General features: G+C 43.5%; 1 protein-coding gene and 1 long non-coding RNA gene across 6 annotated transcripts in view; both read right to left on the reverse strand.

Moving 5' to 3' along the window:
• The window catches only part of LOC119348851 (glutenin, high molecular weight subunit DY10-like), a 2,813-nt gene extending 2,139 nt beyond the window's left edge, over positions 1-674 (reverse strand). The window contains exon 1 of one of the 3 annotated variants that reach the window (XM_037616845.1): positions 108-674. In XM_037616845.1, coding sequence (XP_037472742.1) covers positions 108-606 — 499 coding nt within the window. In that variant the 5' untranslated portion in view covers positions 607-674. Of the gene's footprint in view, positions 1-8 lie in introns of all 3 variants that reach the window. The other 2 variants (XM_037616843.1, XM_037616844.1) reach the window with 2 other exon arrangements.
• Positions 675-7,756: 7,082 nt separating this feature from the next.
• On the reverse strand, positions 7,757-10,758 carry LOC119348852. Of its 3 annotated transcripts, none has more exons than XR_005169141.1 (5): positions 10,506-10,758; positions 10,240-10,420; positions 9,576-9,733; positions 9,176-9,493; positions 7,757-8,321 (listed from the first exon to the last, which is right to left on the reverse strand). It is a non-coding gene; the product is annotated as an uncharacterized LOC119348852 (long non-coding RNA). The 3 variants fall into 3 exon arrangements; XR_005169140.1 differs by lacking the exon at positions 9,576-9,733 and having other exon boundaries at positions 9,176-9,332; positions 9,403-9,493; positions 10,506-10,749; XR_005169139.1 differs by lacking the exon at positions 9,576-9,733 and having other exon boundaries at positions 10,506-10,751.
• Between the last annotated feature and the right edge of the window lie 3,109 nt (positions 10,759-13,867).

Raw genomic sequence — 13,867 nt, forward strand, 5'->3', positions numbered from 1 at the left:
GTAGTATCCTTGTTGTCCTTGTCCTGATTGTTGCCCTTGTCCTGCCTGCTGCTTTTGTCCTGGCTGCTGTGAAGTTGGGTAGTACCCTGGTTGCCCTTGTCCCAGTTGTTGCCCTTGTCCTGGCTGTTGCGGAGAAGTTGGGTAGTATCCTTGTTGTCTTTGTCCTGGCTGCTGATCTTGTTGCCCTTGTCCTGGTTGCTGTCCTTGTCCTGGCTGCTGTCCTTGTCCTGACTGTTGCGGAGAAGCTTGGCCTGGATAGTATGACCCCTGCTGCGAAGAAGTTACACTTGGGTAATACCTTCTTAGTAGTGCAGGTATTCCCCAAAATATCATTTGTTGGAGTTGCTGCGAAGGCGTAGTCTCGCTGGGGTAGAAGGATCCGGCCTTGGACGGCACCACAGGTTGCTGCTCGTATTGTCTCGTGCCCGGGCTGACGGTGATGGGGCGGCACCCGGGGCTAACGTCTCGGAGTTGCTGGTCCACCACCTGTTGGCATGCCTCGAGCTCGCGCTCACATTGTAGTTGTCCAGAGGCCTCACCTTCAGCGGCGGTGAGAGCCACGAGGGCGACGACTACTGCCGCAAAGAGGACCAGGCGCTTAGCCATCTCAGTGAACTGTCAGTGAATTGATCTGTAGATTGGGGTGCTCGGTGTTGTGGGTGATGATGAGATTGTGAAGGTTGGATGGGCTTTTATAGGGACGAGGTGAAGGTTCAGGACATGGTTGTGTGCACGCCGAGGTTAGTTTAGCCTATGAAGAAAGCGTGAGAAGAACAAAATCGGTTGGAAAAGGGCAGTTTGCCAACACAAAAGAAGCTGGATAAGTAAGGAGCAATTGGTGCTTGCAAAACAGATTTTTGGACGGTCTGCTAAAGCCACGTAATGGGCTTAATCCTAGTTCTGGTGTATTGTTTGCAGAAGTGTGGATGTTTGTACATTGGTCTGTTCTTTTTATCTAAGAGGAGTGATTATCCTTCTTGGGGTTTGGCAGAATATGTATCTGTTAGCCATTGCTTCCGCAAATATGCGGCACTCAAAACTTCTAACCATGTCGAGTAGTGCCATTGCTTCCGCAAATATGCGGCACTCAAAACTTCTAACCATGTCGAGTAGTGGAAGGTAGCCTGCATGGAACATGTAAATTGATAAACCATCTCTCCTAAAGCCCATTTCAGGTTTTGTTGCTTGTCATTTAGTTGGATTTCCAGGCAACACAAATCCATGCTGACTCACAATATCTATCCAATGACTCACAACATCTATCTATGCTATGACGTGCAAAAAAGTTGGTAGAGTTTTGGACTTATGAAAACACCTTTCCGTGACAAATGAACTAACTGAAACCTTTGGCCAGTCATGTCTAAAATTAACATAGGATCTTAGTAAATCCGCGTCAAATAGTTTGATTTACACCAGAATATGGATTTTGTTTACTTCCCAAATGAGTTCAATTAATGTAGATTTAATTGTCCATTATGCCCTCCTATGTTTAACCTCTTATGTTCTTCTATGATCTCCAAGTGTTTCTTCCCTGCCCCTACCTCTTTGCATGTCCATTGTCTTTCCCTGGCCTCCATAGACGACGCACTTCTTCTCTCGTTGGCCTTATCGCTTGCTCACGCCATCACTAATATTCCACTGTAACTAGATGTACCCCACAAGTTGTTGCCGGAATATTTTACAATATATTTAAATGAGATTTGGTTGTATGAAACATGTATATTTGGATATGAGAACTAAAACTAAAAACACATATAATTTATTGTTTTTGATTATTGTATATTTGTGAAATATTTATCAAACATAAATAGCCAAGTAAAATGGAAATTATGCTGCATGTTTGCATGCTGAGGTGAGCTTTCTTCTATGCATGGTTGCATATTGAGGTGGGCATTTTCATAGGTGACGTGCTTGCATGTCGGGAGAAATGTGTTAGTGGATGCTAGTTATTTAGACTAGAAGAGTTGGGCGCGCTTTGCTGGGCAGTTGGGGTTTGGGTAAAAAAAAACTACTCTCTCTGTTTTAAAATATAAGGTGTATTAGTTTTTTTTGAGAAGTTAAACCTTTTAAAGTTTGATCAAATTTGTAGAGAAATACATAAATATCCATAATATCAAGTCGATATCATTGGATTAAGCATGAAACGAATTTTCATATTTTATTTATTTAGTATTATGGATATTGATGTTTTTGGTTGTGAACTTGGTCAAAGAAACAGATGGAGTATTTGGCTTGGTGTGTGAGGAAGATGATGAAGTGTATTTTCTTTTTATTTATAAAAATGTAGTGTGATTATGAGTTTTTCATTAATCAACCATACTTATGCATGGACGTTTTCCATGTCGGTGGCTACATGTAATGTATTAATGCTACAATATCATATATTGACTCTTTTTTTTTATGGTGAGAGGATGCGCGGGATTGATACCATCGACCCGATCAAAATTGTGAACCAAATCTAAAATTGAATATTTCAATTGGATGGGAGAGCTCCAAAATTAGGGAGCATAATGAATTAAAAGAATGGAATGAGAGGACTCCTTGAGAGAGAGAAAAAAACAATTATTGACCCAGCAAGGAGAATTTTTCAAATCTTATTCAAGAAGCTACTTTACTATCACGTCATGCAAGGAGATACCAGCAGACCTTGCACATATCCCAAGATAGTTTACAATGTATTTGGCTAAATTCTTCAGAGATGTTGTTTGTAGTTGTCTCATGTGTGTTTACACAAAGGCTTAAATTTCGTTTGGCAGAAGAAAAAACTGACAATGCATATGTCTTTGTTAGTACCACTTAATTTACCACACTATGTTGAAATCAAGCAAGGGCACATCAACAGTTGCATACATTTTATTTTCGGGGGATGTGTCGTGAATATGTGATGCAAACTTTGACAACCAAACTGGTTTGGCAAGTATAAAAACAACTTCCGTTTATTAATTTGTTATTTTTAGGAGGATATCATCTATAAGAGGCCAAAATAAGACCAAACATACCTTCAAGTCACTTCCTCAATATCCATAATTCATATTGGCAATGGCAAGTGACTCTGGATAAGAGTCTTCACCCACTTCTTCAAAAATTACTTAAAAAAAATCTCTCTATTTGATGCATCATGTAAGTTTATCATGAGCCTACAATAGTGATATTAATTACCAATCAAATGGTTAGCAACCGATAGGCAACAATTTGGTGATCCCAACCCAATGCATGAGAGATGAGATTACAGTTACTACCTATGGGTGAACCGCCTAATGAAAGCCTTATCTAGGTCAACCCTAGTCAACTTGTGGCACTACTACATATTATCAATTCAAGCATGATGACATGCACTGCATATTTCTCTATAGTGCTAATTCCATCAATTCAAGCATGCGAACAAATTACTTTCAATCTCTATATCCTTGCTCTTTTTCCTCTCGAACTACCCCTCTATCAGCAAGATGCTCTTTGCTTCCCCGAACATAAATGTTCACTTCAGTTTTGTGCAAGTTGTGGTAGTCTATTTCACCACGAATCAGTTCTGACATTGAAGTAAATGGAAAGAAAGTGCCCATTTCAGGACGCATGGTTGGTCCTTCGGATAAAGGTATGAACAGAACAACCAAAGCCTGCAATCTTTTAAAGATATACAGAAGCACAAATTAGCATACATAAAATTTGTTGTCTTGCTTGTCCATTTAGAATAGTAAATCTGTGCTAGAAGCGCCATCGCCTGTTGATGTCGCTGCTTTGAGAAACTAAGAAACTGATGATAATTAAACATCACACATACATGAATTTCCATTTGCACAGAACCAGGGGTAATACAAGATATCAGTTACAGGAAGCAATTATATATCAAATTAGAGCCTGAAAAGTTTTGAAACTGAAACCAGTACCAGCGCACCACCTTGGCCTCTAATAAAAGAGAAAAATATACTTTTCGTCCCTTAACTTTGGCGGAGTCTAGATTTTGTCCTTCAACTTCAAAACCGGACAGGTTGCACCTCTAAATCTTAATACCGGACAAGTTTAGTCCTTCGTTTTGACTGACCCGATATCGCTGCTCACTCAGTGCGGATTTTTCCTAACCTATTGCGCCCACAACTCGTATCCAGACCGCATATCCAGCGCATGGTCAAATCACTAGGACCCACAGTGCTTGCAGACCTCTAGTGTATTCGTTGTATAGGAACGGCTAAACAAATATTTCACTCTTTTAAATGAAAGCCGTATTCCATCTGATCTGACATCTAGTGGGTCCATGTCTATAGATTCCCCTGTGCACATGCCATCCACTTGCCTCCATTTGCCTACCTATGCACGGGTGCGTTCCTTTGGACACACCGAGACTGCTAACTGTAGCTAGCTGTTAGGTACGCAATTTGCCACACTTTATTCACGTTGATGTTTTTTCATTACCAAGCTTTCTTAATTAATTAGTTGCACGTTTCAAATACTCAACCATATAAAGTTCTTCGTACTGCCATACTAAATCACTGCGCACGTAAACATAAAGTGCTGCGATGGAACGTTTTCCACAGTCCCTGTCAGCCAACCCTCTCCTGCTCGACTCCATCCAGTTCTGTGCTATTCGTAACCAAAGTTCTCTGCATGGCCAAGCTTATATGGTCGACAGGAGATGGAGAGATGCAGCCTCCCCCAGTTGGTGCTTGCCCGGTTGCCTCACTTCCCCCAATGGACAAATCGTTTTGAAAGAATCAAGCCTGACGAGCGCCGTACTCCCGGCCGGTACTAGCTAGTAAGTATATATAGATAAAGAAAGCAGACTTACGACCGCTGTGCATTTCGCACACTACTCCACGTACTGACCCAAAAATTAGGCAAATAAACAAATAGGCGAAAGAAAGCAAACCTGTGATTATGGGAATGAAAAAATATAGTATGAACTTAGGTCAAAGGCAAAAAATTAGGAGAATTTTTTCTATACCACTACGGCGTGTTCAGAGTTAATTATTTCACAGGAGTCAAGAATCATATTGCGAATGTTGCTCGTTTTGAATCGGTCCATATTGCAATCCGTTAATAAAAAAAATACTCCTCCGTTCCATAATATAAGAGCGTTTTTTACACTAATGTAAAAAATGCTGCTCTTATATTATGGAACGGAGGTACTACCTATTACAACTTTGAACTATCAAAACTGGCATGTTTTAACCATGTCCTCTCCTCAAACTAGTTTTTGATGTGTTGCAGTGGTTTTGACCGTTTGACCGTCCAGGCGGTCGCTTAGTCAGATGCCACGTTATGAAACTGATTGTGTAAAAAATTATATAAAATCAACATTAAGCATGGTGCTCATTCTAAGAAAGTTTCAAACTTCATTGCAGAACATATTAAAAAACACAAGAAAAATACATATTCAGCCCTGATTTTAAAAAACCTATGAAATAAAATTTTAGGGTTTATTCTTAGAAATTTTGGAACGTTGAAGATCTAAATATGTACTTCTCTTACATAAAAAACCCAATAGACCACCCGTCGCGAAGAGTTACCTCGATTATGAATGGTTTCTCTGAGTCAAGCATGATTACGAATGATTTCCAGATATGTGATTCTACTATCCAACAAAGGCCATTGACATCGCTCAGGGGATATCTTTCAGCTATCGTACCTGTCCTTCCTTTCACATGCTTTCGGCATCGCCTTCTACTCATCTATGCACTTTACCTCCACCTTGATTGATCTTTGGGATCCCGTGTACCTTAGAACAAGAAAGAGACAAAACCTCCTAAAGTCCTTCGGTTTAGAGGACTTAAGTACTAGGCACGTTGAAACAAAGTGATTATCTCCTGTTCCTTTCACAATATTCATGTGTAGTTGCGGTTAACTCGTAAAGGTCATTAGGTTTTGACAACTTAATTTACCTAGCAACTAATACGGCGTAGTCATAGAAGACTTCCTAAAGTACTTTGGTTTAGAGGATTCAAGTATCGTCCATATGTTGAAGCAAACCGCTTATCTCCGCGGGAGGTATACAACGGAAAAATAATAGGTTCTTCCATAAACAACTGATAAATCATTAGTTCAATTATCAACTAAGGGATGTAGTGTTGGACTTGAGTATTGGTTTAGATGACCGCGACCAAGGAAATAAAGTGAGCCTTGACGGCTATATGTGACGCAGTATCTAGTGATGACAATATCGATAATTATATGGTTCGTATCCCAGGACCCCAACTGAAAAAACTTACCGATCCATATTACATGAAAGTTCTTCATGGCCAAGTGCAAGAGACCCGTATTCGGGGTACATATGGCTACAATCTCTAAAGTTCTTCGTGCTCGACCGTAAGAGGGCCGCAACCATGAATATAAAGTGCGCATCGACTATTGTATGTGACGTACTACCTCCGTCCAGGTTTAAAAGGCCCTTGAGCCAGCACACCTCGTCCTAATTTGTAAGGCCCCATGTGTATTAGCATTGTGCATGCAAGCATGGAAGAGGAAAAGGCTGCTCCTAATTGGGCGCATGCAAGCAGGTCTCGGAGCTATGGCTTAAGGGCCCTTTAAACCTAAACCCGGACAGAGGGTGATGACAATATCACAATAATTATAGGGTTGGTATCCCAGGAGCCCGAATGAAAAACCTTACCGATCCATATAACATTAAAGTTCTTCATGATCAAGTGCAAGAGACCCCTATTTGGGTACATATGGCTACTATATCTAAAGTTCTTGGTACTCGACCATAAGAGGACCGCAACATGGGATATAAAGTGCGCATCGACGTTACATGCAACGTAGTGTCTAGTGAGGACAATATGACGATAAATATAGGGTTTGTATCCCAAGACCCCGAACGAAAAAACTTACCTATCCATATTACATTAAAGTTCTTCATGGTCAAGTGCACGAGACCCGTATTCAGGGTACATATGGCTACAATCTCTAAAGTTTTTCGCGCTTGACCATAAGAGGACCGCTACCAAGGATATAAAGTGTGCATTGGCTGTTATATTCGACGTAGTGTCTAGTGATAACAATATCAAAAATAATTGTAGGGTTATATGCGATGGTTGTATGTGACATAGTGTCTAGTGATGACAATATCACGATAATTATTGGGGTTGTTTCCCAGGTGCCCGAATGAAAAACTTACCGATCTATATAACATTAAAGTTCTTCATGGTCAAGTGCAAAAGACCCGTATTCAGGGTGCATATGGCTACAATCTCAAAAGTTCTTTGCGCTTGACCATAAGAGGACTGCTACCACGGATATGAGGTGTGCATCGACGGTTATATGCGTAGTAGTGTCTATTGATAACAATATAAAAAATAATTATAGGGCTCGTTTCCCAAGACCCTGAATGAAAAAACTTACCGATCCATATAACATTAAAGTTCTTCATGGTCAAGTGCAAGAGGCCCGTATTCGGGTACGTATGGCTACTTTCTCTATAGTTCCTCGCACTCGACCATAAAATGACCGCAACCAAGGATATAAAGTGTGCATCAACGGTTGTATGCGACGTAGTGTCTAGTTGCTTTGTAATGTACTTGTGATAGTATTTTTTTTCTATTTGTAGCCAGCAAGCTTGTTGCTTACTAGGTTGTGGTTAGTAGTGCATTGCTTTTGATAGTGTGCTTGGTGTAAATACTTGAATTACTAACGTGCCCACTATTGTTGTTTCATGATGCTCAACTGAATAATGTCGGCTGTTTGACATCAGTGTGTCTATTTCTGCTGCTGTATATTATGTGATTCAGTCTGCACAAACAGCAACCATAAGTAGATTTTGCCGAAATGAACATCAAAGGTTCAATTTGAGTTGCACTTGTACTGAAATAAGTACCGCGGCTAACTTTACACATCCTCATAACATTTCCGAAATTACATATTCACTACTTGGCCACAAAAATGAACCTAATTTCCGACAACAAAAGAACACCTACAACACCAATTTCATCTTTCGAAACAGCACAACAAAAGAAAGCTTACAACATCTTTCGTAACACCAATTTCATCTTCCAACAACAAAATGAACATTCTTATCGAGCACGAAATTCTCTCATGGCCTGAAAGGCCGCACTTAGTACACTTTGGGACTTTCCTTTGTGTCTTTGTTAGACCTCCCTTTGAGGGGTATCACGATGTGATGTGGCCCTTACCTATGCAAATAGAACAAAACTTTGATCTTCCCTTGCTGACATTCTCATAATCTAGCTTTGCTCTTGCGTTCATTAGCCTACTTAGACCCCTCTTGCGTGGTACTACATTCATTGAGCTTGGTAGAATAGTTGCTCCTGGTATGACAGGCATATCTTGGTCATGCAGTTCAGTTGCAGCCTGATCTTGTAACCCAAGCCACCCTGCAACCATCAGCCACCAATAAGTTTCCTATAACAATTTCTACACATAAGATTTCATGAGTCAAGGTCCCTGCATATTTTGGAGTTGTTAACAATAATGCAAAGAAAAATAATTCTGGAAAATATTGTCAGAATGTGCACATAATTCTGATGTGGGTTCAGAAGTACTTGCTTTCTCCAAAGAATAAACCTCTTAGCATAAATAACTGATGTCTCTGAAAATTGTATTACTTTACATGTCAATTATGAAAATTAGTAACCGACAATGCTAAAAAAAAATTGGACTGTAAGTTTGACTGAAAACAAGCAGTTGCTAGCGACTATATATTTGACTGAACACAAACACCTCGTTGAATGATTACTGGGCACAATTAGAAATTTGAATCATGTACTGTTTGCCATCCTCGACAACCCCATACTATGTACAATTAATATTTGTGATCACCGATAAGCGACATATTTTGTAACATCATGGGCTCATGCTATACAAATTCGTATGTTGCTGCCGATGGTCTTGAAAGAATCAAACTACTCTGCAATAACAACAATCTGCTCCAAAGAATCAAACTTTTGACAGCAATAACTGATCACTATATCAAATTTCCTTGCTGTAGATGTCAATGCCCATGGTCAATTTCAATTGACAAATGCTGAATTAATCTTCAGACTACTATTTTACTGAAAACACTTGCCTAGTCGAATCATTCCTCCACTCAATTGTTGTTTACTGTACAAGTCAATGCCCATTATAATTTCCAACTGAGAAAGCTTATAAAATCCAGGTCCAGACCACTATTTTACTGCAAGCACGCGCCCAGTTCAATCATTTTAGGAGTGCGACAGAGAGATAATACCTTCCCAGCCACGGAGTTGGAAGGCTAGAAGTCTGGCATGGCCTCCAGAACTTCAGATTCTGCGTCACTAGCAGATTTCTCTCCATCTTGGCTTGAGGACGAAGAAGCGACGTGGAGGAACACTCGCCGCCGTCTTCCTCCTCTGGCGATCTCCGATCTGGGACACACTCCAAGGGTTATGAACAAAAACTGTCCACAGACACCGCACGAGAGATTGTAGGCTTTACCCGATCTGTATAATTTCTCATGGCCTTCTCCAAAGCACTTTTCCTTCCCGATAATGAGGCGCGGCGGTCGTGTATCTTGCCAAGTCGGACCCTACATATATTTGACATGTTAACCGCAACTGGAATGAAAACAAATCTTTCTAATATAGTTAAAATGTGCTCATCACTCTGACTTTGATTCAGAAGTAGTTGCAGTGTTTTGAATACCGTATGCGTAGATATATGTAACAACCAATGCTCCAAAATAAAAAACTGTGTAGCATCAATAGGTATGCTGCTCATAAAATTGTCTTAATGCACATGCCGATGCCAATATTGACAGTATAAAAACCTGCAAAAAAGGTGGCAAAGTCTGACTAAAATGTACTGTAACCAAGAGCCGAGTTTATGATTCCTTGACACAAATCGAAAATTGTATCATATACTGCACCCCAAATAGACATGTTTATGATTGCTGATCAGTGATCATAACGAGAGGTCTTGTAACATCAACCGACAACTCCTCAATAACAGAAATTCTGCTCCAAAATAAACAAACTTTTGACTGCAATCAACTGAACATGATCAAAAAAAATCTCCTGTTCATGTCAATGTCCATGATAAAGACTGAACTGGTGATGCTTCCCAAAACTAGAAAATTATTTTACGTGTACAACACGGGCCTAGATGTCCACATTCATTAATCCCAAAACTAGAAACTGAACACGTCACTGGCAGTTCTAATTTCGGGCTGCCCAGAATCCTCAAATCTTCATCTAGCCAACAACTTTACTGAAAAAACAGGACTAGTTTACTGAAAGTTGTATTCACAGAGGGGGGGATCGATTGAGCTAGTACCTTTGAGGCCACGGAGTTGGAGTGTGTTGCGATTCAGATGGGGGTTCTCTGTGACTGTCGGTGTAGTCAATATCTGGGACATGAACTTGAGATGCAGAATCTCGGTGAAGGAGAATCGGTAACGCCATCCCTCCACCCCCACAATCGTCGTCCTCCTCCCCTTGATTCACCAATGCCAGATCTGAGACGCCCTCATGGACATGGCAAGATTCAGATTTGAAGAATTTGCCGAAGACAGAGAAAGAAACAAGAGGATCTTGTGAAACCTGAACAGGAGATCCGTGATGACTCCCCACCGAGATTCATTGGTGAATCATGAAGAAATCTTGAGATCCAGGCCTGGCGATGGGGAGGACGTGGTTCCGCCGGTCGATGCAGCTGCAGCTGCGTCGAATTTTGAATCGCATCCGGCTTGGGTGGATGGGGCAGCCTGGTCACGGGGTAGTGGATGGGGAGGTAGGCGAGTACACTAGGCGCGAGCGTAGGTAGGACGCCAGATACGATAGGACGTGTATTCACTTTGTATGGCGCTCAGAAAACTGAAATAGCCGAATCCGGGTAGGGCCATGTGGGCCAGGCTAGCGTCAATCCACAAGGTGCAGCGACGGCTCGGATACTGGTTGCGCGTCTAACCAGTTGGTAATAGCCATATTCGTGTGATTTAGACTGGTTTTCGTCTATGTGGCAGTATTTCTCTTTCCCACCTGGCCCTATCTCTTCTTTCTTCCTATGTCTGTTTGAGCATTTCATCAAACATAGGATGCGCGCCTACCATTGGTGGTCCTGCTAGCCACCACACGTCACCATGGCCGCATCGTGGGCTGCCTACTGGTCGCTCCAAGCCGCCGCTGCCTTCTCACCTATGGCTGCGTGCAACAGCCCTGCTGACCCCGTGCACCTCGCCATGGCACAATCCCCGGCTGCCTGCCAACCTCTGTGCGCACTGCCACGGGCCGCACCAGCACGAGACAGGACACAGGAGCTCGCCGGAAACGCAAGCGACCAAGCTGACGTTCCTGCCGTTTTGGAGCTCCCCTTCCGGAAACCAGCGCCGCCTGGTCGACGACGAGATACTCAAACTCCTGACGCATCGAGCTCGGCGGCGTGCGTGTACTGATAGACCTGTGGTGTACCTCCTCAACGTTGTCTGCAGAATGCTCGCTGAGGGCCTGGACAACGCGCTCTCGCCACTTCTGACGTGCAGCCACGCGTTCGTCGTCGCCGGTGGTGCTTGCCCTCAAGCTCGTGGCGCTCGCATCCGGGACCGCGTTGGTGCACACGCGCTGGGGCAAGGGCCAGGCCGCGGAGTCGAGGCACCCGGGCGTCAAGCTCCAGCACGTTGCTCGGGAAGCTTCTATGGGCGGTTTGGATGCGCCCGCGACGACGGCATGGTTCACGCTACTGTATGCGGCCGGCCCGCCGTTCCACCGCTGTATCCATGCTGTGCAAGCCAGCTTTCCAACCGTTGCCACCGCCCCCCGCGGGATGCTCCTGGCTGCCAGCAATGGGGTCTCCGGACGGCGCTGCTGGACATGCGGGGGTAGAGCAGCATGACCGTTGGGATGGACGAGATGACGAGCATCAGCTGCCTACGGAGTGTTCGATAAAATGCCTGGCACCAGTAAGAAGATGATGACGAGGTTGACGTTGTGTTTGACTTGAGACTGGTCAAAACCAGGTTCAGTCAGCATAGGAAAAACATCAGGGACTAAACTTGTCCGGTTTTAAGAGTTAGGGTTGCAAGTTGTCTGGTTTTGAAGTTTAAGGACTAAATCTAGACTTTGTCAAAAGTTGAAAGACGAAAAGTATACTGAACTTTGTTCAAAATCATATCATCCCATATATATATCTAGTCAAGATGGTGCTGTAAACAAATTTCTCCCAGGCTACATCTAAATGATGAGGTCTCCACCTGTAGCATTCGGATCAAAAACATTTGTAGGGAATGGATGAACACCAGCACCAACCCATACAAATTCTTTGTAGAAAATAATGGACAAAACGAGCAGGTTACCAACAATCTTGAAAAAAGTTGTCTTCCATTCGGATCAAAGAAATAGCACAAATGCTTTCACCAAATAATGGAGTGTTCGGCGGATGAAGTAGTACATCCATCTTCTCTTTTCCGCAACCCTGATTGAAGGCTCGGAGAGGCACCGATTCTAGTGCCGCTCGCCTCTGAACCCCGATGTGCCGCACGATAGGGTTGCATGACCCAGCGTCTTGTAGTTCTTTCCCTCGCGCAGCAGCCACAGCTCGATGTTGGCCAGCTTCGCCTTGTACACCCCGCAACAAGGTCACCGTCTCCACTACCTGCCCAAGGTGTTCCCCAACCTGAAACAAACACACAGCTTCCCTACACATCCTCCATCTTCATCTCCTTCATAAAGACCAACGCGGACATGTGATCTTCTTCCTCTTGAATCAATCACGGCCAGATGTACGAGATTTGTGGAGGAGAGATGATGAAAAGAGCGGCAGCGACAGTAGCCGGCGTCACGAGAATGGAGAGCATTGGGATCCGAGGGGAGACATGAGAGCTCTGGTGCGGCGGCGCTTTCCTTCGGCTGGGAACCCTAACGAACAAAGAGAAATGGCGAGGTGTCGAGTAAGAGAGATGAGACGAGCGAGGGGGGCCACCACGCAATCAGTTGTCCGGCTCTGTCAGCTTTACAATTGGAGGGGGCCAGCTCACGTAGGCTGACCCAGTCAAAATCGTAGGCAGCCACGAAATCCATTGGAGTCAATCGATTCTGAACATGATCAACCTGACACCATTGCGTGGAGGTTCACGGATGATCGGGAATATAGCACCAAGTCAGCCTACCTTTTGCAATTTGAAGGTTCAGTGCACATGCAGGAATACAGCAGGCTAATTTGATCAGCTTGGGCGCCGGGCAAATGCCCCTTCTTTATCTGGACTGCGGCGCTTGGGAAGTTACTAACAGCGGACACGCTTCTGCGACGAGGATGGGACAACAATTACTTCTGCCCGCTGTGTGAGAGAAATCTGGAAACACCGATGCACCTCATCATCGATCGCGTTCCGTTTGGGACTCGATTGGCTCCTTGGCCTGTATGCCGGCACTGCAGCCGCATTCATGGAGACAAACAACACACCTCTTGAGCTGGATCGAGTGCTGCCACTTGCAAACTCCGAAGGAGAAGAAGGGCTTGATTTCGCTTATCCATCTGACCGCTTGGGAGATTTGGCGTGAACGAAATAGGCGAATTTTTCAGCAAGAAGCCTGGGGCCTGAGCCGTTTCACTAGGCATATCAGGGATGAGATCAAGATATGGAACCTGGCGGGTGCTAGAATCCCTTTTGACGCAGGCTGAGTTTTCTTCGTCTTTTTTTTTTGCTGGTTTTCTATTTCTCTCCTTTCCGTTTCAGACCCTATGCTTGGGTTTGGCGCTGACCCGCCTCTTGGGGTCACCTATGTACTTTATTTTCCTCTACTGATCAATGAATTTGGCAGAGCTACTGCCAACATTAGAAAAAAAGATTCTCACCGCCCGGCACCTAGGGAGCTTAGCGCGAAGATGCAAATTTGAAGACGTAAAACAGGAGATGTAAAAATTTACATGTTCAAAAAATGTTTTTTCATCTTCGAAAAGGGCTAACTCC

This window comes from Triticum dicoccoides, chromosome 1B (genome assembly GCF_002162155.2).
Source record: "Triticum dicoccoides isolate Atlit2015 ecotype Zavitan chromosome 1B, WEW_v2.0, whole genome shotgun sequence".
Classification (NCBI taxonomy): domain Eukaryota; kingdom Viridiplantae; phylum Streptophyta; class Magnoliopsida; order Poales; family Poaceae; genus Triticum; species Triticum dicoccoides.